This window comes from Carcharodon carcharias, chromosome 25 (genome assembly GCF_017639515.1).
Source record: "Carcharodon carcharias isolate sCarCar2 chromosome 25, sCarCar2.pri, whole genome shotgun sequence".
Lineage (NCBI taxonomy): Eukaryota > Metazoa > Chordata > Chondrichthyes > Lamniformes > Lamnidae > Carcharodon > Carcharodon carcharias.
The window spans coordinates 13,268,615-13,293,190 of record NC_054491.1 but is presented as its reverse complement, the minus strand read 5'-3'; the positions used below and the strand labels follow the sequence as shown (position 1 = coordinate 13,293,190).

Here is a 24,576-nt window from a genome sequence, read left to right as displayed (position 1 = left end):
TAGCCTTGCAATATTCAAAGAAGTGAAAGCTGTGTTCAAATAGGGCACCAGACCATTAAGATCAGGACATTTTACTGCAGGGCCTGCTACCTAATGGAAGTGAGAGGAGCCTTCTGCTACTGTCCCAGGGATTGAGGTCATGACTGTCTCGATGGTCCCTGGGGTGGGGTGGGGTGGGGGCAGGGTGGATGGGTGGTGGGTGATGACAGCATGGATGAGAGGTGAAGTGCCGTGCAAGGCGCCACCATTATTTATATGCAGTGGATAGGGAAGGGGGAGCGGAGCTGGTGATGGGGTGGGAGAGAGTGTTGTTAGGCCGCACTGCCCCATTTTTCCTACTATTTCTGCTGCTATCCAGCCCAACTAGGGGCAAAGTAGTAGAGGAAAATCCAGGTCTGCGTCTCATTGACATCAGGGTCAGCAAGTGCTGTGAATAAAGTTGATACCGTACACACTGCCGCATTGAACAGGATTTAGATACTCTCCGCTATTTAGATTTCCTAAAACATAAGGAACAACGCCATGCAGTTGAGAACATTGATTGTACATCATAGACCGATGATACATACTTTGCAGATGGCGATTACAGACAGCCTCCTTCATGGCTTACCTTTGTGTCTTGCAAAGTATCGGCCAAGTACAATCAGCAGGCACAGAATGGCAAATACAACCACAGCAACCACTCCCCCGATGACAGCGTGGTCTACAGACCTTGGAACTTCTGTGCCTGCTCTCGAGTCTGTCAGATTGAAAGCAAGAAATCTTTGTCAGAAACGTTTTTATATTGCCAAAAATGAAGTGACTGGGACTCAGCACCAACAGGTCATTCAAAAATAACATTTCCTGTCACAGATACCTTAAGAACAAGGAAATACATCAAGAAGCAAATACACTTGTTCCCCCTCTTTGCAACAGAATGATTTATCCTTTAGAATTATAGTACAGCTCTTAAACAGTCCCATGCTGTTGGAAATTGACATGTTACTGCATTTCTCTTTTTTATTGCTTTAGTTTGTCAAAGCTTATGAATAATTTTGTACAGACTAAAGCAAAGAAACCAAACACACTCGAGTCATTTATGAACATTAACTGCAGATGACTAGAACATAGCCAAATATCATCAACACAGATGATAACACATGCATTTAACTGCTTGGCATCTGTCAGTGAGTTCTGAAAAATGGCTGCTGTTGCTGTTCATTAACAAGTAATAAAGGACGTGAAATATGAGCAGGTTGATGCAGTAAGTTAGTGAGAATGAACTCTTATGTTGTCATGAGCATGTCAGTAAGGTGCAATAACGGGCACCTGAAATTTTCACGGCATGTCTATTTGAGTTGCAAACAAAACACCCAGCAGTACACTTAAAGATATTGTTTTTCCCAGCTTGGTAGTGGCTGAAAGAGCACTTTGAGGTATAGAACACCAGAATAAATTACAGCCGATTAAAGGTGGGATCAGTTTGAGGTAATGAATTAAGAGTACTGGCACAGTACTGAAGCAGACTGAAAGCTGGTAATAATATTAAATCAACCCCGTAACAATACTGCAACAGGCACAACACTACATGATAACGCAGGCAGCAAAATCTTTTTAGTTACAGAATGCTTTCTTTCAAGCCCAATGATGAAAAGTAGGAATAAAGACAACAAAGTACTGCACTGTCCAGGAGATTTACTGTCTTAAAAAACATACCGATAACAGCTCAGATAAAATATTCCAACTTTTAAATCATTTTTAGTTCATACCTCGTAAGCTGTCGTCTAAATCTCTCAGTATGTAATAGTACTTGGTCAATAAATCTGTCTTGATCTTAGTGCTGAAGGGAGTGATAGATATTAATTTAACCCATATATAAAATGTGCAAGTATTCATCAGTTAATTTTAAAGAAGATTTATATTGATCTTCCTGAAGATAACAGAAAATCCTTTCAAGGCTGACTACTGTGTATAATAATGTTGGAAGTTTATTGATCAGGTGTACAGAAGTGTGACAACTAAAGGTGATTCTGCAGCTCAGTGGAGAGGACATCTGATTCATCACTTTCCTGTGGAATTTATATCTTCTATGTTCTATCAATTTACCGTCTAAATTAATGGTAATTGATTTGGGTATACTAACCTTTAGTCTTCTGAAAATTCTTTCAAATACACAGTAGAAAGCCTTATGTAGCAGGCTAGGGGATTAAAATTTAATTTGAAAAGAAAACCAGCAAATTCATTTAAAAATGATGGGATTTACTATTTTATGTAAATATGACTATTATAAACATGGTTAGAGGTTGGAAAGCTAAGCAAAGCACTGCTGAAATCCTATTAAGTATAATGACTCAATAAAAATTCCATGACGGGAATCAGTCAAATTTCTACCTCAACTTGACAAACTTTAACTTTAGAATCCTGGAAGGGAAATGTCAAGGAGTGTCCTACGTGCAAATCTAACTCATTTACACAACCGCCTTACTCTGATCTATGTGCCAATCATTTCTGGAGTTCAGAGCAGGAAAAGGTAGCAGGGGTTCGGGTAGCAACCTTTCATGTCAGATTGTTTAATCATGGCATAATCACTTTGAGTGAGAGGCTCTAGGTTCAAGCTTACTCTGCACTTCAGCACGTAATCTAGGCTAAGATTTCAGTGTAGCATGGAGGGATGCTGCAGATCGGCAGAAGTGCCAAATTTTTCATGAGATATTAATCTGAGGCTCCTCTCTCTTGGCACCCTAATGAGAACAAACCCCTCAGCTGACGTCACGAAGAACTAATTAACTGGTTATTTGTCTCATTTGATGGCCCTTTGATGTGAATTGACAATTTCAAAAAGTAAATCATTGGCCTTAAGTGTTTTGGGATAACCTATGACAAGGAAGCACTATATAAATGCAAGTTCTTCTCCAGCCACCAACACGGAGCTACATGGAACGGGCAAGTCGGAGACCATCCTAATTCAAGTACCTGCAGGCGAACAGCTTGGAAGCAGTAGAAAAATGAACAGGGGAAAAGTGTCGACATATTCCAAGGTACTCAAACTTCCTGTAATTTAATGATAAAATTAACCTGGCCATACTGCATGCCCTAAATCAGAAGATGGACATTCTGCCAGATCATTCATACCTTCAAAAGACAAACTGCCATCATACCTTCACAATTGCATTCCTTGGAGTAATTTTTACAACTTTACTTGCATCATAAACCAGGATATATTGCTTTGAATCTAATCAGTAATCAAATCTGAGATTTCATTTGACAAGTCATAGCTGCTCGATACAATGATAGACCAAAATGAGTAAATTTTGTGTTAATGAATGGTGCTGCCTTTCTGATTACATGCCTGCATGTGCAAGAATGCCCTTCCAAATGTACCTGCTCTCATGGGTCGCCACCTTAACCCTTCAATTGGTAAGTGAAGGCTATAACTCATCAATGTTCAGTAATTCAGATGTTCGTGACAACGTGTATATATATATATATATATATATATATATATTAAAATACTTTTCAGCTTAAGGGCTTAGGAGGTTTTGCTATATTGTAATTCTGCTAGACAGTAAAACTGACATCCTACTCTACATGTTCCATCAATTTTATTAATGTAATAGGAGTTATGTGATCAAATCTCAGTCAGAAAATGCTTCTAATCTGGTCATAATAGAAGTGCAATAAAGATGTCCCCAAGAATATTAAGAACATAAGAAATAGGAGCAGGAGTAGACCATACAGCCTCTCGAACCTCATGGTTGATCTCCTGTCACAATTCCACTTTACCGCCCACACCCCTTATCACTCAATTCCCTTACGGAATAAAAATCTACCAACCAAGTTTTGAATATACTCAACGAAGGAGCACAGCCTTCTCGGGTAAAGAATTCCAAATTTCACAACATCTCAGGTGAAGGAATGTCTTCTCATCTCAGTCCTAAATATCCACCTCTTTCCCTGAAACTATGCCTGTGTTCTAGATTCCCCAGCCAGGGGAAACAACCTTTCAGTGTTGACCCTATAAAGCCCCTTCAGAATCTCTTATGTAACAATGAGATCACCTCTCATTCTTCTAAACTGCAGAGAGTAAAGGCCTAATTTACTCAGCCTTTCAACATAGGACAAGCCTCTCATCCCAGGAACCAATCGAGTGATCCTTTGCTGTACTGCTTCCAAGGCAAGTATATCCGTCCTTAGATATGGAGACCAAAACTGTAGCACTTCTGGTGTGGTCTCACCAAAGTCTCACACGATTGTAGCAAGACTGCTTTGCTTTTGGGTGCCAGTCCCCTTGCAATAAAGTTCAATATGCCATTGCCTTCCTCATTACTTGCTGAATCTGCATGCTCACTTTGTGTTCCTTGTACGAATACAGCAAAGTCTCTCTGAACATCAACATTTACAAGTTTCGCACTTTTAAAAATTGCTTAGTGGATAAATACATTATGCAGTGTGGCACCGCGGCGTGGACTAGGAGGCTCTCAAGTTTGGTGCATGGTCTGGGCTGACAGCTAATCACAGCCTGGAGTATCCAAGATTACATTTGACCAAAACAAACTTGGATTGAGTGGTGAGTCCTGGCAGGATATGGGCGACGGGTTGGTACATGGGTATTGGATTGTTTCTGCTCCCTATGTTTGATATGAGTGATGGTTATGTGGTGAATTCCAGGTCAGACAGCACCATGGTTTAACACTCAGCCAACACTTAATGTCTAGTTTCACACCAAAAAGAAAGGCACTTTGCTGTTCAGTAGCTCATCAATCTCCAATCGCCTCATCCCTTACCCCAGCAGCCATATTCTGGGATGCAGTCCTTGCTCTTCCCTAGTAGATCTAGGATAACTCAAAACACTGCTCCAAAAGGGTTGACAATTGGAAGATAAACCGGTGGGTTAAGAGTGAGCAGGATCATCCAGCCTTCTCAGCCCTGGTTGCAGTATTTAATCTTCGAAGGATTAACAGCAAAAAACTTGCCGATTGCTGGCAAGAAACAAACAAACCCACAGAATAAAACTCCCCATAATTGACATTCATGTTTGTTTTATAACATTAAGGATTGAAAAAGTTTTGGTCTGGAATCCATTCTTGGGGCTGAATTGATTTTAAAAGCAGCGCCCTCACTTTCAGATTCCCTGGAACCCTTCATGAATTACTGCCTTCACCTTCTCCAGTGGCTGAATAAACATAAAACCAAACATATCTGTGAACTACGCAAAAACTCTAATCTTGAAAACAAATGTCCTTCAAAACACTTCTGTAGACCTACAAATATATCATCCAGAGCCAGGTTGCAGAAAGCGCTATTCAAGAATCAAACACAGTTTGGTATTTGACTCCAGTTTTTGAGATTAAATCGGTTGCACAATTCCTGTTATAATAGCTTCAGGCTCTCCCAAGCTAATGTTCAACATCTTCTCTGGTTTAAACAGTAATAGCATTACATGAAAAAGTACTATGCCTACATAAAGCTTCCTTTCCACTAAAATGTAAAAAAATTGCTTAGCTACCTGAATGATGTCATCAGAATTCATATGAAAAAATTTTCAAAGTGACAAAATCATGAAGCAGGTTTTGAAGTGAAGCAGGCTGCTTATTTTAAAAAATGGAACAAGAGACATACCGTAGATTGTGTCTACTGTGCTGTTATTTATTTGCTAGTTTATAAATCAATAGAAAAATTCAATAAAGTTGCAGACTGCAAAAATAAAAATGACATTTAATTTGTACTCCATGGACTCAATGCATGTATTTAAATAGGATTGCTAATTTCAGTTTGGCATATCAAGTCCAAGTAATTTGTTCCAGTCTGCAACAGCACAAACCAGCAACAAATTAATTTAATTTTTCATATACTCACTGTATTTAGATTTTTTGTTCCAATATAAAAGCCTGAAGATTAAGTGGGTAACTCTGATTGATCTAAAGCAAGTAGAAAATAAGTGCATTGCCAGATGAAGCACCTTGGAAATGTAATATTCTATTTGAGGGTGCTGCCCATAATGAAGCATCTGGAATAGCTCCTGAACAACAACAGCCAATATTTATATAGTGCCTTTAATGTAATGATATGTACCAAGGTGCTTCACAGGAGCATTATCAAAGAATGATAGAGTCACAAGGAAACATTAGGTCAGATGACTGGAATCTTAATCATCACTTACCAAAAGGTAGGATTTAAGGGGTATCTTAAAGGAGGAAAATGGGTAGAGACACGGAGAGGTGTAGGGAGGGAATTCCAGAGCTTGGGGACTGGGCAGCTGAAGGCATGGTCACTAACGGTGGGGTGATTATAATTGATAATGCACAAAGGCCAGAATTAAAGGAGTGCAGATATCTTGGAAGATTGTGGAACTGGAGGAGATTAGAAATAGAGAGAGGCAAGGCCATGGATGGATTTGGAAACATGGATGGAGAATTTTAAAGTCAAGACGTTGCTTGGCAAGGAGCCAGTGTAAGTCAGCAAGCATAGGGATGAGAGGGGAATGGGACTTGCTGTGAGTTAAGACATGGGCAGCAGAGTCTTGGATGACCTCAAGTGTATGGAGGATAGAACATGGGAGGCCAGCTAGGGGCACAATTGAATAGTCAAGTCTAGAGTTAACCAAGGCATGGATGAGAGTTTCAGCAGATGAGCTGAGACAGGGGCGGGATCTAGCGATGTTATGGAGGTGGAAATAGGCTGTCTAAATGTGAGGTCATAAGTTCATCGCGCAGTCAAATGTGACACCACTCTTGCGAACAAACTTGCTTAATGTCAGACTGTTGCAGGGGAGAGAGATGGAATCATTAGCTATGGAGTTTAGAGCAGGGACTGAAAACTATGGCTTCAGTCTTCCTAATATTTAATTGGAGGAAACTTCTGCCCGTCTGATGTTAGGCAAGCAGCCTGATAACTTAGTAACTGTGGAGAAACCAAGAGAGGTAGTGGGTGAGGTAGAGCTGAGTGTCCTTATCATATATGTGAAAACTAATGCTGTGTCTCTGCCACCAAGGGGCAGCATGTAAATGAGAAACAGCGCCAAGGGTAGACACCAGAGATAATGGTGAGGGAGCAGGAAGAGAAGCCAATGCAAGTGATGCCCTGTAGCTAAGAATGGAAACATGTAAGTGCAGTCCCACTCAGCTGGCTGACAGTTGGAGGAAGATGGTGTGGTCAGCCATTCAAAGGTTGTAGATAGGGATGGGTGAGGAGGGAATGTTTACCTTTCACCTAGGGTGTCATTTTTGAACTTGGTAAGAGCTATATTGGTACTGTGGCAGGAGTGGAAATCTGACTGGAAGAATTCAAACAAAGAGTGCCGAGAAAGACGGAATAGATTTGGAACCTCTATTCACCTCAGAGAGAGCACACAAGTGATAACTCCAAATTGGGAAAAGTGCCAGCAAACTACTGATGCTGTTGTTTATCTCCTTATGGATAATTTGAGTCTAGGCAGGGTGCGGGGGAGGAGGAGGAGGCTAGACCTGCTTTCCTTTAATGATTATGGAATGAGCTAATTTTCCAAAAGCAAGCAGCAGTCTCACCTCAGGATCTCCATCTACAAAACAGGAGAACACTATGGACACAAAGCTATGTCAGCAAATGTAGCATAACTGAAAGGCTTCTATTAAAATGCCTTAATTCTGCGTTTTTGTGGCCAGGATGGGTGGGTGTGGGGGTGGGTTGCTGTGATGCCAGGGAGTGGGTGCTGGCGAAGTATTGGGTGTCCTACACACAAAGATATTTTACCTGGTATGATATTTTACCAGTGTATGTGGTGATTATATTGTTCTGGCCTATCCATACTCCTGTTGCAGACATCGCTGAGGGACTTGACTTTTTTGGATTAGAAACTTTGGAAAGATTAGTTGGAAGCTGCCTAGGAGCCTCCTAATGTGACATGACACTCCACTTTAATATCATCATCATCATCTGGAACCCAGATTGACTTCTTCCCTCTTTCAAGTTGAGGAATGCTCAATGTCCTGATCACAACTAGAAGCAAGATCAGCAAACCAGATCACCTAGGTCAGTGTTGCTCAGTTCTCATTCACGTGGTGATGCAAACGCCATCTCAGCCATCACGGGAGCAGCTGTAACAAATCTCAGGCAATTTCTTTTTCACAACATAAATTCTTCTTTAAGCTATTTTATCATGTTTCCAATTCTTGCTTTTGATTTTTTCATTCTTTGCTTCACCTTGCAATAGCATAGAGGCCTATCTGTACAGGAAGAATGGATCTCCCTTTTCTTTCCTTAAGCTCCTCATCTGTAGCTCTAAGCAACATACAATTCCTCTTTAAATTCAGATTTTATAAATCATTGGACACCTTTTCCAGATTCCCAATTTCCTTTTCATATTTTCTCTTTCCCAATTCTTTAAGATTTTCCTGAGAATGCTTTCCTCTCTTTATTCAATTTTCCTCCGAGGACTCCATTCTATGTTTGCTTTTCTTTGTCTAAGCTTTGCCTTAAGGATTAATAATGTAGAAATGTCCTATCTCTAATCAGCTTTCTTCTTATTCCCAGAGACTTGTTCCTGTTGGCTCTCTCTTATTTTCCTTCTCTCCACAAGGTAATGTCTTCAGGTTTCAATTAACCCAAGTGGCTGCTTTCTATCAAGGTCTCTCTCTACTCACTACTTTCTTCCTTTATGTACTTGCCATTGTTCGTCAGGTTCTTTGTCCTTTTCTAAATTTCCTTGTTGTTCCAATGCCCTCACTTCTTGTGCTCCCTGTTGCTCAGGTGGCTTGTGGTTTCTTCCAAGTCATGTGCCTCCCTCATATGCATGGCCTAACCTGCATGGCTTCACCTTGTTTGTAGGCAACCTTTGTTGGCATTTATCCATCACACTCTTCCTAGATGTCTTCAGGAGGGCTCAGTGCTAATTATTCCAGTCAATTTCTTTCAGGATCATAACATCTGTTTCTTCTGCTTTAGTTGTGTTGGCATCACAGACTAATATCCATATTTCACCAACATTTAAATGGGTGGTGCTAGTTAAACCAGGCATGACCTGCTGAAATGGTAGTCCTGATAATGAAAATTTTTGAATGGAAATAATCCAATGACGTGTCTTGAAGATTTCAAGTTATGGGACTGTGACAATTTCCCCTGGGAGTTTGTTCCACTTTAGGATTGTCCTCGGGAAGAAAGATTATTGGTGCACTGCCTTTAGTTTGTGGGGATGGCTGTCTCATGTTTTGTCATTGCTGAGGGCAGCAGATACTTGTTTCTGCCAATTCCCACCAGTCTATTCCATGTTTTATAGAACAAAGTCAGTCTATTTTTCTCCCTCGTTTGCTGTAGTGATTCCCATTCCAAACCTTTGATCAATGATGTGACACTGGTGTATTTCCCATTCTGATTGATGCAGAATCATTTTTGGATCGCTTCAATCTTATTTATATCTCTCACCATGTAAGGATTTCACACGCAACTTGCATACTCCAGGACTGGACGAGCAAATGTTTGGCAAGCTTTAACCCTGACATTTTTGCTGCAATATCAGAATTCAAGCTCAATTGTGCTTCAATTTTCAGAAAAGCTCCAGAAATCCCCACTGCTGTATACATATATATATACATATATATATATATATAGAAGGGCTCGTTCATAATCACTTAAGTGTCTATTTTCTCTATTTGCTCATTTTAGTGCAAATCTTGTTTTGTATTCATTATCTTTAGTTAATTATAGGAAACAGATACACCGAGAAATAAGGTTTTTTTCACAAGTTTAGAAGATCTATGGTGTGCCAGTGCATTATTGGCAATCTGTCTCCAGTGATTTACATTTTTTAAATCAGTATCCATTGTTACATTAAACACAGTAAGGTTAAAATATTAGTTTATGCTCAAAAATTAGTTTTACAAAAAAATTAACTTGAGTCACATAAATTTGACTCCAATCGAAAGAACCAAGAGCAACCAAAGCATTTTGCAAATACTGAAGTTGAAAGTTCATTGAAGCAAAGGGGATGTGACAATTTATTTGAAGCACCATTCAGGTATATTGGTAATTGAACCTCAAGTTCATAAAGAGCCTTTTCACATTGATATTTGTGTTCCCCTTCAATCACATTACAGGCATGTATACCTACCTTTCATTTTAAATGACCTACCTGATGCTAATTGTACTGCATCAAGTAATGTGTCATACTCCCAAGTGGTGGGATGCAGATATATGTCTGTTACCCAGAAAATATGGTTACATTAAAGGCCAAGAGTTTTATAGGACTATATCTGAAGCAAGAAAATGTTGTTTGGTCTCTCAAGTCCACTCTACTTATAACTAATCTATCATGGACTTCTCCCTCTCCCCACCCCTGTCCTGCGCACCCCCCTCCAAATTCATCTCCTGTTATCCCCTAAACTCATTACCACTGTGGCAGGAGGCCTTAGATAAGGTCATTTTGGTTTCTTGGCCTGAAATGATGCAAGAACACCCATGTTAAACAATAATGCACAAAAAGAATCTCTTTTTTTTTCCATCCACGTGCACAGTTGGGAGATAGGAATCAATATAATGGGGTAGCAATCAGTCAAAACATTGAAACAAAACCCTAGGTACCCCTCATGGCGTATTTGAACAGATATTTGCTACACTCAAAGCTCTGCAGTATGATTAAATGACATTTTTTGAAGTAACATGAAATTGCATTTTGGTGAAATACAATTTATCACACTAAAACTCTCTTTAATTTCAGCAATTCACACAACGTTGTTGTTAATAAATACCACTGCAACTTGAGCAGAACATTTCCTGACAGTATTAACTGCTATTTCTATTATTGCTTTCTTCAGGGAACCTAATGAAATTAGGAAGATAACATTTCTCTTCCTTAAAGGTAGATTTATGCCTCCCACCCCTGCTTATGCTTGGCCTCCTGACTCCTAATCCACTTGTATTAAAGACAAGATATCTTGGCATAGAATATTAACATTAACACTACACTTGAGTATTTTGGCCTTTGTGCTCAATGACTTTGGGGAAAAAAGTGAAAATCTCAGGAGGTGTCAAAGAGCAGTCATCTTGAACGTGAACAGTTTTCACAGGCAGAAACTAGGAACTGTATTTAATTCCATGCAAGCCTTATTTACTTTCATATCACTTAGCTTGTTGTCACTACTTTCTCATCTAAAGGCACTGAGCTTTGCCAGGGTGTGGTTCCCACTGTGGCCTCATTCAAGTGGCTATTTTCCATGACTGAGACTGCGTGCTACATGTTGGCAGCCAATTCATTGCTGGAAGGTATGAGATATTGAGTTGGTCCTCACCCTATGTGCAAAGGAACAGGAAGCACTGGCTTGCTACAAGAAGCAGGAAGCCTGGTTGCCCTCTTTCGCCCAGGCCAAGCAAGACATTCCTAATAGCTGACTCGGCACAAGGGAGGAAATGAATGCACAGCCTGGTTCAGAGTAGGGCCTTTATGCAGTCAGCTACTGCAACAGCTTTGAAGGCTTGCTTTTCTGCATTCAGATCTTACTGTTCGGATCAAAAATTTAAAACCCTGAAATCCAATTAAAAATGTAGTGTGAATAGAAATTAGAATTTGTGTACATTATTTTTTTAAAGATAGGTTACATTAGTAATCATTGCACACAAGGAAGGTGCCTACCTCACCAATTTAAGGAAAGCTTCAGCATCAGATAATCGACAACAACATAATGAAAAGCAAATCAAGTTATTAAAGCACAAGTTAATACTTTGTGTTACTCAACTTGCAATTTAACTAACAGGGAAATTAACAAGCTATCCAAAGGGAATAAATCTTCAAGTTTGGGGAGAAGCTAATAAAATGCTATAAATTATTAAGAAATAAATGAATGCTGAAGTAGAAAAGGTTAACAGGTGCACAAAAGCCTTCAGTGCATGTGTTGAAGGCAGCCTAAATGATGATTAAATTAAATTAAAGAATGCCACTCTCATTAGGTGAGCGAGCAGGGGGGCAGGAGGGACAAAACAGAATGTGCTCATTGTGGAATAATTGGATGAAATATCTGACAAGTCACTCTCTGACCTCGAGTCTTTGTGCTCAATAAGGATTGCAATCCTTTGCTGCCACAGATGGCAACATTGGAGCTTGAAAGCCCACTCCAATAAACTTAGAACTGACAGTTCAAACTTTGATTTTAGTTGTTAAATTGATTACAGTATTATTTTTAAGCTGCAGTCCCTCCAGGGTGTCTCCCCCTAATGGGATCAGTGAATTTGCCCACATATTGTTGCAATATTAACTGTCTTTATGAGCAGAATGGGCAGGGAATTTGGTGACCAAGTCATTTTGAGATTAAGGCAGTAAGACTCTGGCATTTTACAGTTGTGTGTCAGGACACAAAAGGTGGTACGGGGGGTGGGGGGGGGGATCAATAGTTCACAGTTTGTGCCTCCATTGAAATACAAATAATCATAATTACTGCTACATCCACATCCCAGCAAACTGATGCTGTGCAGTAATTCTCAACTGCAAATCCGTAGCACTTCAAACAAAAAAAGGCAAAAATATCTAATTCTGCTTCAGCGAGATCACGGTGTGTGATAAAGGCAGGTAGGAGCACAACAATCCTGCACTTAAGGCCTAGAGTTGAGATATGGAACTGCATCATGACTCTCTGACCTTGAAATTTAGAGTGGTCGTCATAGTAATTGAACAATATGATTTTAATCAATGCTGTAACTATCTGTTAAGGCATGAGTTACTTATTTTGGCTTGGGGGGGGGGGTGGCAGTGTGTGGTGGTGTTGGTGGGCTGAGGACCACAGTATGTACTTACTGGGATTGGAGAGATACCTGCGGCTGTCAGAACCACGTCATTTGTAGAGCAGGTTATTTTACCTGCATTGCATAATATTTCTCACATGATACAAGGTTTCTCATCAGGCTTCAGCAGTGTCAAATCAGGTCAAAAATAACTTTAGTCTTAAATCCCCTCGCACCACACAAATCGGAGAGAAGGAAGGATAGTAAATGTCTCAACTTCCACCTGGCAGCTCCATCTTCAATCTACCCACTTGCTTGGGCTGGAAGCTGGCAATCTTGCTTGATCCAATTAATCTGTGAATACCACATTGCTGCTGTGATTATGCCATTAATCATGGTCAGTCCTTTGCTGGTTCACCAATACTCAGCAGCTCATTATAAGAACCTCAATACTCATTCAGTGAAAGATTTTTGATAAACATTTTCAGTTTGATTTAATATTTCAATAATCAAATGGCTCGTGGTCTAAATGTTTCCCAATTTGTTTTTTTTAACAAGTTGAAGTTTATATCAATCCTGATATAACTGAAACATGGTATTTCTTAACCAAACTATTTGAGATCTGGCTGAATGAAGAATGCATTGCCAATCCAATGTAATCTTAGCCCAATTATCAGAGAGGATTGGGTAAGTGGCCTCACTAAGAGTGAACAACTGAGGATGGTGCATCCCATTGGGTGCTGTTAGTGGGGGCTGGGTGTGTGTGTGGTGGTGGGTAGGGTTGAAAATAAAAATAAATGGGGAAGGCTGAAACTAAAATGGGCAACAGGAAAATTCTTTCAGATCTTTGAAGGCGGACGGGCATGTTAGTGGGGTGGTGAAAAAAGTACATGGGACACTTGCCTTTATCAATCGAGGCATAGATTACAAATGTAGGGAGGTCATGTTGGAGTTGTATAGAACCTTGGTGAGGCCACAGCTGGAGTACTGTGTGCAGTTCTGGTCGTCACATTATAGGAAGGATGTGATTGCACTGGAAGGGGTGCAGAGGAGATTCACCAGGATTGCCTGGGATGAAACATTTGAGTTATGAAGAGAGGTTGGATGGACTTGAGTTGTTTTCGTTGGAGCAGAAAAGACTGAGGGGTGACCTGATCGAGGTGTACAAGATCATGAGGGGCATGGACAGGGTGGATAGGGAGCAGCTGTTCCTCTTAGTTGAAGGGTCAGCCACAAGGGGACATAAGTTCAAGGTGAGGGGCAGGAGGTTTAGGGGGGATGTGAGGAAAAACTTTTTTACCCAGAGGGTGGTGACGGTCTGGAATGCACTGCCTGGGAGGGTGGTGGAGGTGGGTTGCCTTACATCCTTTAAAAAGTACCTGGATGAGCACTTGGCACGTCATAACATTCAAGGCTACGGGCCAAGTGCTGGTAAATGGGATTAGGTAGGTGGGTCAGGTGTTTCTCATGCGTCGGTGCAGATTCGATAGGCCAAATGGCCTCTTCTGCACTGTGTGATTTGTACATTGTTCGCTCACCATAATTTCTCTCCACTGGTACCTCCCCAGAGCCTGGAATCTCTGACTCTTGCTTGGTTCCATCTTCCTTCTGGTATCTCAATGCCGAGTTATTTGCCCTTGCAGGGTCAAATTTGCACAAATCAAGCAAGCTCTTGCCCTTAATCCACGTATTTCCTTGCAAGGGTCACATTTGCCAAAGTCTGATCCTTGAAAACATTAGTCAAATGTGGGGGGGAATTACAGGCAAAATAGATTCTGTTTTCAGCCAATGTATAAGCACAGGCACACTTTCCAAGGAGTCGCTGGGTAGCGACAAACAACAAAAATTCTGGCAGACCTTTACCTGTTATGAGCCTAGGGTGCTAAAGCTAATGCTAGTGTCCCTATCCTGGATGAGGTGGGTTGGCACAGACCAAGGCTGGAAATTGCACTTTGATCAGGGTTTTCAAAGGTTTGCTGCTGTCTATAACTGTAATGGATGGGGAATGAAGGAGGGTACTGAGTATAGATGGAATAATTTTTATAAAAATTTAACAGAATTTTTTAAATGATTTCTATGTGAACCTGTTTCATAAGCAAATGATAATTTAGAGTATTCCTACAAAGCACTCATTTCTGAAATCTGTTTTGCTGCTCTTAACAACTACACTGAATTTAAATTAACTGCAAAAGTCAGTTACGAGTGATGAATGAAATAAATGCCAGGCAAAATCTTTGCTCTTTGTATTAACTCTGAGTCACATCCATGCATCTAAATGCTTTGATTTAAAAAGGTGGCAGTCATTATTTTTTCATTAACAATTCTAAGAAATTAGATTCTGGTGAGATTGATAATATCTGTATAAGCTATTATCAATTCCAAGAATGCCTGATTTAACTGTGTGCTTCCCTCTGCAATAAATGCAGTCATGAGATTATTGCTTATATTTCAATTATTGCAGTTTGATCAACTTTGGCTCAAATTTATTTTACGTCAACAGTGGCAGGTTTCATTAGAGCAAAAATTCCTGCTTGAGAGAGACTTTGACAGCAACACACATCATGTAACATTTTGGTAACTTTGAATGCACAGTGCCTCCTGTTGGAAAATAGCGATTGGAATAGTTCTGATTTCGGACAGCTCCCTCCACACAGCAGCCTGTCTACCATATCTCTCTTTTCCTTTCTCCCCTGACCAGTTTTGCTTTTCCGATCTGGTTTCTATTCTTTCACAGCACTAACCACACATCCTCTATGACTGTGACCACGATAAACTGCCCCTTCCCTTCTTTCTCAACCTGCTAGCAGCCTTTGATACAGTTGACCAGACCATTCCCCTCCACTGTCCAGCTGAATGTGACTGCTCTCGCCTGGTTCCATTCTTATCTATCCAGTCATGCAATGGCTTCTCTTCTCACTTCTGCACCGTTACCTCTCTGGTGGTCCAAGGTTCGATCATGGGCCCCTCCTATCTCTCACCCACCTAATGTCCTTCGGCAACAACATTCTAAAAAGCACATTTGATCCCCCACACATGCTGACTGACTCAGTATCACAGGATCTTTACAGTGCAGAAGGAGCTCATTCGGCCCATCGAGTCTGCACTGGCTCTTTGAAAGAGCATTCTACTTGGTCCTACTCCCTGGCCTTATCCCACTCAGGCTGGAATTTTCCAGCCCCCCGCACCCCGTCACGGAGGGTTCCCCCATGATGGGGATGGCGAGCCATCGAAATCTCCGCTCACATCGACGGGACTGGAAGATACCGTCGGTGTGAAGGGCTGGAAAATTCCAGCCTCAGTTTTACCGTACCGCCATTTCTTTACTGCTTCAGCGTTGTCGGGCAACTTGTCCAAAATCCAGCAGTGGATGAGGAGAGATTCCCCCCAAGGGGCTCATTAGGAAAACCAAAGCAATTGTCTTTGGTTCCCAAGCTCCATTCCCTATCCACATTTCCCATGCCCCTCCCTGGACACTGTCTGATGCCTTCGCTATTGACAACCTTGGCGTCATATTTTACGCCAGGTGAGCTTCCAATCACATATCCTGATCTTAGTCAAAACAGCCCACTTCCACCACAGTAATATTGTTCATCTCTGCCCATGTTGAATTCATCACCATTACTTTTGTTGCCTCCAGGTTTGACTATTCCAATACTCTCCTGGCCAGCTTCCCATTTTCCACCCCATAAAAACTTAAGCTCATCCAAAAATCTGTTGCTCGTATCCTAACTCATACCAAGGTCTGTTCACTAGTAACCCGTGCTCGTTGATCTGGACTTGCTCCCAGTCCACCAACAACCCAAATTTAAATTCTTAACATCCTTGTGTTCTTTTTGGCCAGTAATCAGAGTGACAGAAATCCAGTTATGAGGCCTCCCTGATTGGAAGGAAATCAGTTAGGGCCCCACTCCTAAAAGCTGTGTGGTTGGTGTAGCTGAGAAGAGATGTGTGGATGCTGAGTAAGCAAAGGACTGCGCTTGATAGTAGCACTGTCCTTGCTCAAACATCCTGACACTGCCTTAATGTCCACGTCAAGTTAATAGCAGAGAGCGATTGTTGTCTATGGAATCACAATCACCTCATCTAATTTTAATCACAGGAGCAGCAATGTTTGTTAGTCAAAAACAATGATTTATGCTGGTCATAGGTAGACTGTACCAGCTTTAGACTGCAAGTTGGTACAAAGTCTTCCACATGCTTAAAAGGTGAGTGCCAGTTGTGATAAGATCAACAAGAGGGTGCCGAGAACGGATAGATTGAGCCCTGGTTGAGTTAAGGTTTGCAGCTGGTACTTTTTTTCATGGGATGTGGGTGTTGCTGGCAAGGTCAGCATTTGTTGCCTAGGATTGAGTGGCTTGCTAGGCTATTTCAGACGACAGTTAAGAGCCACATTGAGGCCAGACCAAGTAACGAAGGCAGATTTCCTTCCTTAAAGGGCATTAGTGAACCAGATGGGTTTTTTTTTTACAGCAATCAATGATAGTTTCATGGTAACCATTATCAAGGATAGCTCTTTCAATTCCAGATTTTAAAAAATTATTAATTGAGTTCAAATTCCACGTGGTGGGATTTGAACCCTGGTCCCCAGAACATTAACCCCTGGATTACTAATCCAGTGACATCACCACTATGCACTGTTTCTCCCTGTGCACTGGGGAGGGAGGGAAGGAAGGGGGGGAAGGGAGAAAGGAGAGAAAGCAACTTTGCTCGCTAAAGCAAGAGCGGCTCTTGTGGTGGCCTGGCTGGTTGGAAGTTTCACGTCAGAGGGCCCTGCCATAGTTCAAATGATTCAATTCTCCTAAAACAACACACTTGTACATTTTATTCCAAACAGACACAGCCTGTCGCCTTGGATTATGATGTGGTATTTTAGTCACGCCTATGGGTAGGTATATTTTTTAATGGGTCGCTGATTAACAGGGTGTTCTGATTGGCAAAACCCGCGGGCCCAGACAATCTGCGAAATAAAAACTGTGTGCCCCATCGCAATGCTCTCAAGCCTGGCTACCCTCCAGTGATTGAACCCGTTCTGCTTTCCTGAACTTCAAGAACAAAAAGCATTAAAAGCCTGCAAAAGCACCCATTTGTGTCGCTTCTGGAGAAGTGACAAGGAAAGAATGCACAGGAAATGGAGGGCAGCATTCTGTAAATGAATAGCAAGTCCTCTATTATCTCTCGCAGGCAGAAAGTCATCAATCCCCAGCCAGAGGGAAGGAGTTGTGGGCCTGGATGCAATGGAAACAGTGGGACCCTCTGCCAGACAATTAACATGTTAAATCCTGCCACTGAAGCTTTATTAACATGATGATGTAACCGAGGCAGCTCCCAGACTTGAATAAATCTGCATTTTTTTTTTTGCCAAGAATTTAAGTTGGAACATTGGCAAAACTGACCTTCAAACACTGATATGCGTGCTTGTATTCCTTTCAGTCTTCTCTGTAATTAACAGTAATTTTTGTTTAGCTTAGAAACAGGCATGCTTTATATTTGCCCATTATGCTAGGTCAACCAGGTGAAATATGAATAATTACAAAAAAATTAAAAAACCTCAGGAGAACAATGACGTTTCATTTTAAAGTGGATATTCAGGTTTTTTTTTCATACTGTGAAGGAAAGAATCTTGTCCTGTTTACCATGCAGATTATGAGAGATACAAGGGAGAAAACCTGCGGGGAAAAACAAGTGTAATTTTTATTAAAGCCTCTGTCGTTCACATTCTTTAAACCTAAGTGCCAGAAGTCTCATCACAAGCTGGATTATGCCATTTTTTTTTTAACCCCCGCCCCACATCCCCGGAAGACTTAGGTGAATGTATTGCTGTGATTGCTGGCATGGAGGATGGTACTTCAGCCAAGCCACCAGTTTCTAGCCTTGGCACAAAATGACTTGCATTTATACAGCAGTTTGATCATTGAGCTTCACAGGATTCTTGGCCAAGGGAGCCAACACAAACGTGTTTGATGTTAACCTTGCATTTCACATTGGAAGTGCCCCACATGATAAACCTGCCAGCATTCCCAATCTGTACTGTTTATTACTATATGCCACAATTTGCTTCGTCAGTCACTTCTTGGTGGCTAGTTTTAGAAAAAATTGCTTCACCTCAGGAATGATGACAACAGGTTGCAAAGCTTGCCCAAGAGTTCAGCAGCGCTAGAGACCCACAGGGAGCTGCTGCTCCACATGTTCACCTGAACCAGCCATGTATTAATGGAGTGTATCCAATGGAGTGTGAGGAGTTCACTCAGGTTTTCAACTTTCTGAATAGCTGTCAAGGCTTAAGTAATTGGCATCTCAAACCAGACATTAAGAGGCTAGCTCAACCACTTTTCATTTGGTTTCTTAATCTTATCAACCTAGTCTTGATCTGCAGAGTGCATGAAATTAAATGCAGTGAAGGCAGATTGTTCACTTTTTCCAAAAGAGTATTTAAAGAAGCATTTTTGACAAGTGAGGCAAAACGCAACCATTCCTTTAAAGTTCAATTTGTCCGCAATAATTTAGGAGATTGCTTTCTGATCCGGCTCTCTTTTTCAAGTCTGCATGTTGGACATCATTATCAGTGGGCAAACAACTAGTGCTAATGGTGCATTATAGCTCCCTAAATAGGCCACAAGTGGAACCCAGGTGACTGGGTGCCCTAGTGCATGAATCGAAAAAGGTTAGCATGCAGGTAGTTAGGAAAGCTAATTGAATATTATTGTTTGTGAGGAAAATTGAATATAAAAGTAGGGAGGTTATGCTTCAGTTGAACAGGACAATGGTGAGACCACAACAGGAGTACCATATACAGTATTAATCTCCTTATTTAAGGGAGGATGTAAATACATTTGATGCAGTTCAGAGAAGGTTTACTAGACCAATACCAGGAATGGGTGGGTTGACTTATGAGAAAAGGTTGGACAGGCTGGGCTTGGTTTCACTGGAGCTGGAGTTTAGAAGAGTAAGAAGCGACTTGATTGAAACCTTTAAGAGCCTGAAGGGTCTTGATAGGTGAATGTGGAGAGGATGTTTCCTCTTGTGGGAGAATCTAGAACCAGGGGTCACTTTTTGAAAACAAGGGGTCACCCATTTAAGACAGAGATGAGGAGAATTTTTTTTTTAAATCTCAGAGAGTAGTGAGTCTCTGGAACACTCTTCCGCAAAAGGCAGTGGAAGCAGAGTCTCTGGATATTTTTAATGCCGAGCTAGATAGATTCTGGATAAACAAAGGGATGAAAGGTTATGGGGATAGACGGGAAGTTACAGATCAGCCATGAGCTTATTGAATGGTAGAGCAGGCTAGGGTGGCCTATTTATATGTTCGTATGACTGACACACAGATCAATATAACCAACCCCTCGAGAACTCACTACAGGAGGAGATTTGGTGCCAACCCGTGATGTGACGTATTGGATCATCAAACACTGCGCCAACCGGGAAATCTTTTTCAGCACACATATTGAACATATTTCCATTGGCCAGGCACTGTTGCACATTAACACAAGTCCCACAATCTCAACTTTATTAAGATGACATCTGGTTAGTAGGACTCTCGCGTATAAAAATAGAGCAAATTAATAACTCTTTTTGTCAGCCCAAGTACAATCTATTTAAATTAGAACCTCACCTGATCTGGAGCTACAAGGGATTCACAGTTAAACTTCATTCTGAGCAGCTGAATAGCACAATTAGTAAGCAGCAAAATTATGCACAGATTAGTAGGAGTTAAAAACACAGGCCTACCTCCTACAGACACACCAAAATTAGACTACACAGCTGTGGACTAATAACACAAGCAGTGTGTGCATAAAACATTGTGCTGTTTCTGAAAATAATAAACGTTATCTAAAGTGGCAAGACAAGCCTAAGAGCGAGGCATTCAGGTGCAGCCTTTGGATCAGCATCATGTTGGGAAGGGACAATAGAACAATTGATGCCATGCACTCAAGGCAAAGGGGGATCAAGGCAATAATGCTGCAAGTCAACAACCTCTCTCCCTCCCACTGGTAAAGTGCTGCATCACGTTGGTGCCGGTGTGACGCAGTTAAATCCATGTCAACTGGCACAATAACTGATCTACATTCTCAAAGATTACTGGCAACTCCAGCTAGCCCTGGGGTTCTAAAAAGGAAAACACTGCAAAAAAAAAAACAGCTGACTTTTAAATCCAACTATAATGAATAGATTTATTCAAATATTAATACGTTGCCATTGACGACCAAACATCCTATAATCCCCTTGCCAGATGTTTCCCCATTCAATGAATGGTATGATGAATGGCAAACTTGTTTATTCTTGACATTGGCTCACTGTATCAGTGACAAACGTGCACATTATGAAAATTATTAATAGCTAATCTTCAGCAAACTTCAAAAGAGTTGCTGATTCTGAGGTCCTAAAGACCTGGTGAAATCTCAGTTTTACACACCTTTGGTTTAGGGAAAGCTAAAACTTGTTTTTGTTTCATAACAAAATGTGGGGTGGGGGGGGTGGGGTGAGGTGGGGTGGTGTGAAGAGTTACTTTGGATAATTACTATTTCTATTTTAAACATTACTTGAAAATAATTCCTTAAAACCAATGTGAAAAATCATTTTAACGCCAATTTGAAAATAGTTTCTCTTCATCAGTTTCCATTAGCAATCTGTAGCCAAAGATTAGGTTTTGAAACAAAACCAAAGTTAGTGCAATGACTATGAAGGAGCTCTTTATTTTATCATCAAATAGCTGCACCAGTCATCAATGCAGTCCATTGCTTCTGGCAATAAGGAAGCAATAGTAAAAACATGCAACTGTTAGAAAGTCTGCCAGATTTTTTCCCCCAAGAAAGGAGCTTGAATGTAGCATATTTGGGCATTATTGATACTGAATATTGATTCAGCCTGACTAACATTCAGCAACAGCTTCACCAAAGGTGCAAAAATCAGCAGCTTACTCAGAGAGCAACACCAGCTTCTTTTTGTTTCTTATCTTCATGATCTTTCCTTTTCTGCTTGGGAATTAATGGGGAAATGTTGGACAGATTAGCAGGCTGATTATCAACCTGTTGAACACCCCCTTCCACTGGCAAGTCCTGGAGTGGGACTTGAACCTGCAGGGCACCACCCAGCCGAGCCACAAGACTTTCCAACTAGGCCAGTGATCTGACTGTAATGTGCACTGTGGAAAAAGAGTTATGAAAACACCTCTTGGAGGCAATCTCCCAGCTCTTGGCCTTCAAATTGGGTGCCATGTAATGGCAGTCCAATGCCAACCCAAATTTTAGAATTAGAAGCTCCAGCCAGTCCGTTAGCAATAGTAAATGTAACCAACTATCTGTAGCTGGTAAGTGTGCCCTTTTTTGTTTGGACAAAGAGCAAAGCAGAGTTGGCAGTATAACTTCGATCTGTCAGCCAATACAAATATGGTGCTATCAATGTAGTGATAACCCTTAGTTTCAGAATCCTTGTTTATAAAATCAAAGCTTTATTTATTTAAAAATCAACTTCCGTTGTGGTTAAGGACCAAATTGAGGTTAAGTTTTACAGTCAATCATTCCAATTAAAATATAAAATAAAAAAAAAGATAGAAAGAGCAGAGTTAAAGAATGATCATTAAATTAGGATCTTTACATCTTCAGGGTTCAAAGTTTAATAGTCATTAAAGTTTATTTATTGTGCAATGAGATATGGCATTGGACTATTCTTAAAACTTGTTATTTTACATTTTAATTCAGTTAGTTGTCTAGTCCCATAGCTGGTAGCCACCAAGAGGTCTGTCTGTGAATAATAAGTAGTGAAGTTTGTCAGCAATCTTGCGAAAGAACGGCAGAGTTGATTGCGTCTGTTCTTGAGTGAGTCTAGACCACAATCTCAGTAACTATGCTGATTAGGTCCAAGGAAGACTTTGCAAGCCCTTGTCTGAACATTTTCAGTGGCTTTACATTGCTGCTTTGTGATTTGATTAAATATGAACATTTTGAGAAGCAGGGTAAAATTGAAAGACCAAGAGGTCAATTAAGTGAAGAAATTCTACATTCATGAACCAGACTCTTGTGAAATCAGACAGCATGCCTGGTATTCGGGTGCATCTGATCCAACCTCGCCCTCTAAGGCTGGTCTTGCCACAAAAACAAACTGACTAAATAAACATCAAGTTTTACCAACCGTGAGCTGATGGTTCTGTCGTCGGCGATGTGGCTACACACAGGGAACAGATGATTTGAGGAAGGGAAGAAACAGTAGGAGCAGCATGCACAGGAATGGGAAAAATGGAATAGAAACGTAAACAAGCATTCAAGAAATTCAATGACAACAAGCAACAATTAGATTGTTAAAAAAGTTCTTAACAGTTGGGGGTGGGGGGGACCTCAAAGCTGTAAATAAAAAAAAGCCAGTGAATGATCATCTCATCGTAAAAGACCCAGTCACATGATACACTAAACTGCAGTTGTCAAGGCAACAATGATTAATAATGGTTGCAATGATTACATTAAAACCAGCTGAACAGCACAAACATCAGATCAAATCACTTCTCATTCAGCATTCCTGTTAAAATGCAGCCCTTTCATTTGAAAGGAAAGCAAAAGAATGAAACATCTGTGGTCATTTCCTCAACATCTTAGGTCTCTTCACATAGCACTGCATTTTATTAGAAATTAATGGTAGGAATCAAGTTGACTGGTAGACAAGCAACCGTGTCTGCTATTCCAGCACACTGCAGACCAGGGAAGGGAGGTGAAAAGATAAAATTTCTAGTTTATAAAAGGAAAGACATTGTGCAAAAAGGAAAATAAGGAAGCTTAAAGGTTTAAAGCAAAGCTCCTAAGTGGTTAAGTCCATATTTTAAACATATTTTTCTCCCGAATATATTAATTAAAAATTTAAGAAATATTTTCATAAATAATAATTTAAAAGCTTGGGAGGACAATTGCAAATTTAGTTGGATTTCTACTTTGGGGCTGTCTCCCTCGAGTTAGGAATAAGTGGAACAGTTTAGATCTCAGCATTTTACCAAAACACTTAAGTGTGTTCAGCAAAACTTGGATTTTATCGCTTCTAATTTTATACGCTGGATTTTAATCAGTTCTATCCTGACCAACCTGTCCTACTCACCAACACACCACCCAAAACAAGAATTCTGCTTTTTAGGTTATGTCAAATCTATTCACTCCTCCGACCGTATTATTTCATTTAAAGATATAAACTTTTACCTTTGGAGAAAAAGAATCCATTGAAACACTACTTTGAACAATAACTTATTGCGGCTTTAATTCAATGAGACAGATGCTTACTCAGGTCAATTTTTGCCTGGCTGGTTAGATAAAGTTTCTTGAGCTATGGATTACAAATTGATGGAACAGTTATTCATCGCTGTGTTGGCTCCAAGATCTGTATAGATTTCAAGTGTACACATAAATCGTTCTTTAAAAACTAGGTTATAGGTTACTTTTCTGCAAATCTTCAAAGTGCCAATTAGCTTTACTGGGTAAATTTAGCAAACATGGACAAAGTCCAAGGCAAATACAATCTTCTGAAACATCTCAGAAAAGAAACAGTGCACCAATCTTTTCACTTCCTTACTTTTGGACTTTGAACTTTTCCTGCATTGCCTTTAAGCCTACAAGAGAGTTGAAGAAAGGGAGGTAGGAACTAAGTTTCAAAAGGATTACCTGCTGTTGGTTGCTGCTGCCCCATGAAGAGGACAGGGGAGAGGAGTGAGGATAGGATTGAATGTGTGTGTGTGTGTGTGTTTGAGTGTGTATGTGCAGTTGGGGGAAGACAATTGAGTTTTAAAGTAACATCACAGTGCCTGGTTCAGGTCAGGCAAACTGCCTGGGTAAAGACCACAAAGGAGGAGATGGTTGTTACTGTCTGATCAGTTCATCTACTTATGAACAGGAGGATGCCATATAACCCATCAAACCTGTCCCACCATTCAATGACATCATGGCTGCT

At 40.7% G+C, this 24,576-nt stretch overlaps 1 protein-coding gene across 4 annotated transcripts in view; it reads right to left on the bottom strand.

Moving 5' to 3' along the window:
- The window catches only part of LOC121269609 (cell adhesion molecule 1-like), a 415,254-nt gene that overhangs the window by 4,986 nt on the left and 385,692 nt on the right, over positions 1-24,576 (bottom strand). For 3 of the 4 annotated variants that reach the window (XM_041174312.1, XM_041174313.1, XM_041174315.1), the window contains 2 exons: positions 22,786-22,818; positions 611-739 (listed from right to left, as the gene is read on the bottom strand). In XM_041174312.1, the coding sequence (XP_041030246.1) occupies positions 611-739; positions 22,786-22,818 (162 nt within the window). The remainder of the gene's footprint in view (positions 1-610; positions 740-22,785; positions 22,819-24,576) is intronic. The other variant, XM_041174314.1, reaches the window with a different exon arrangement.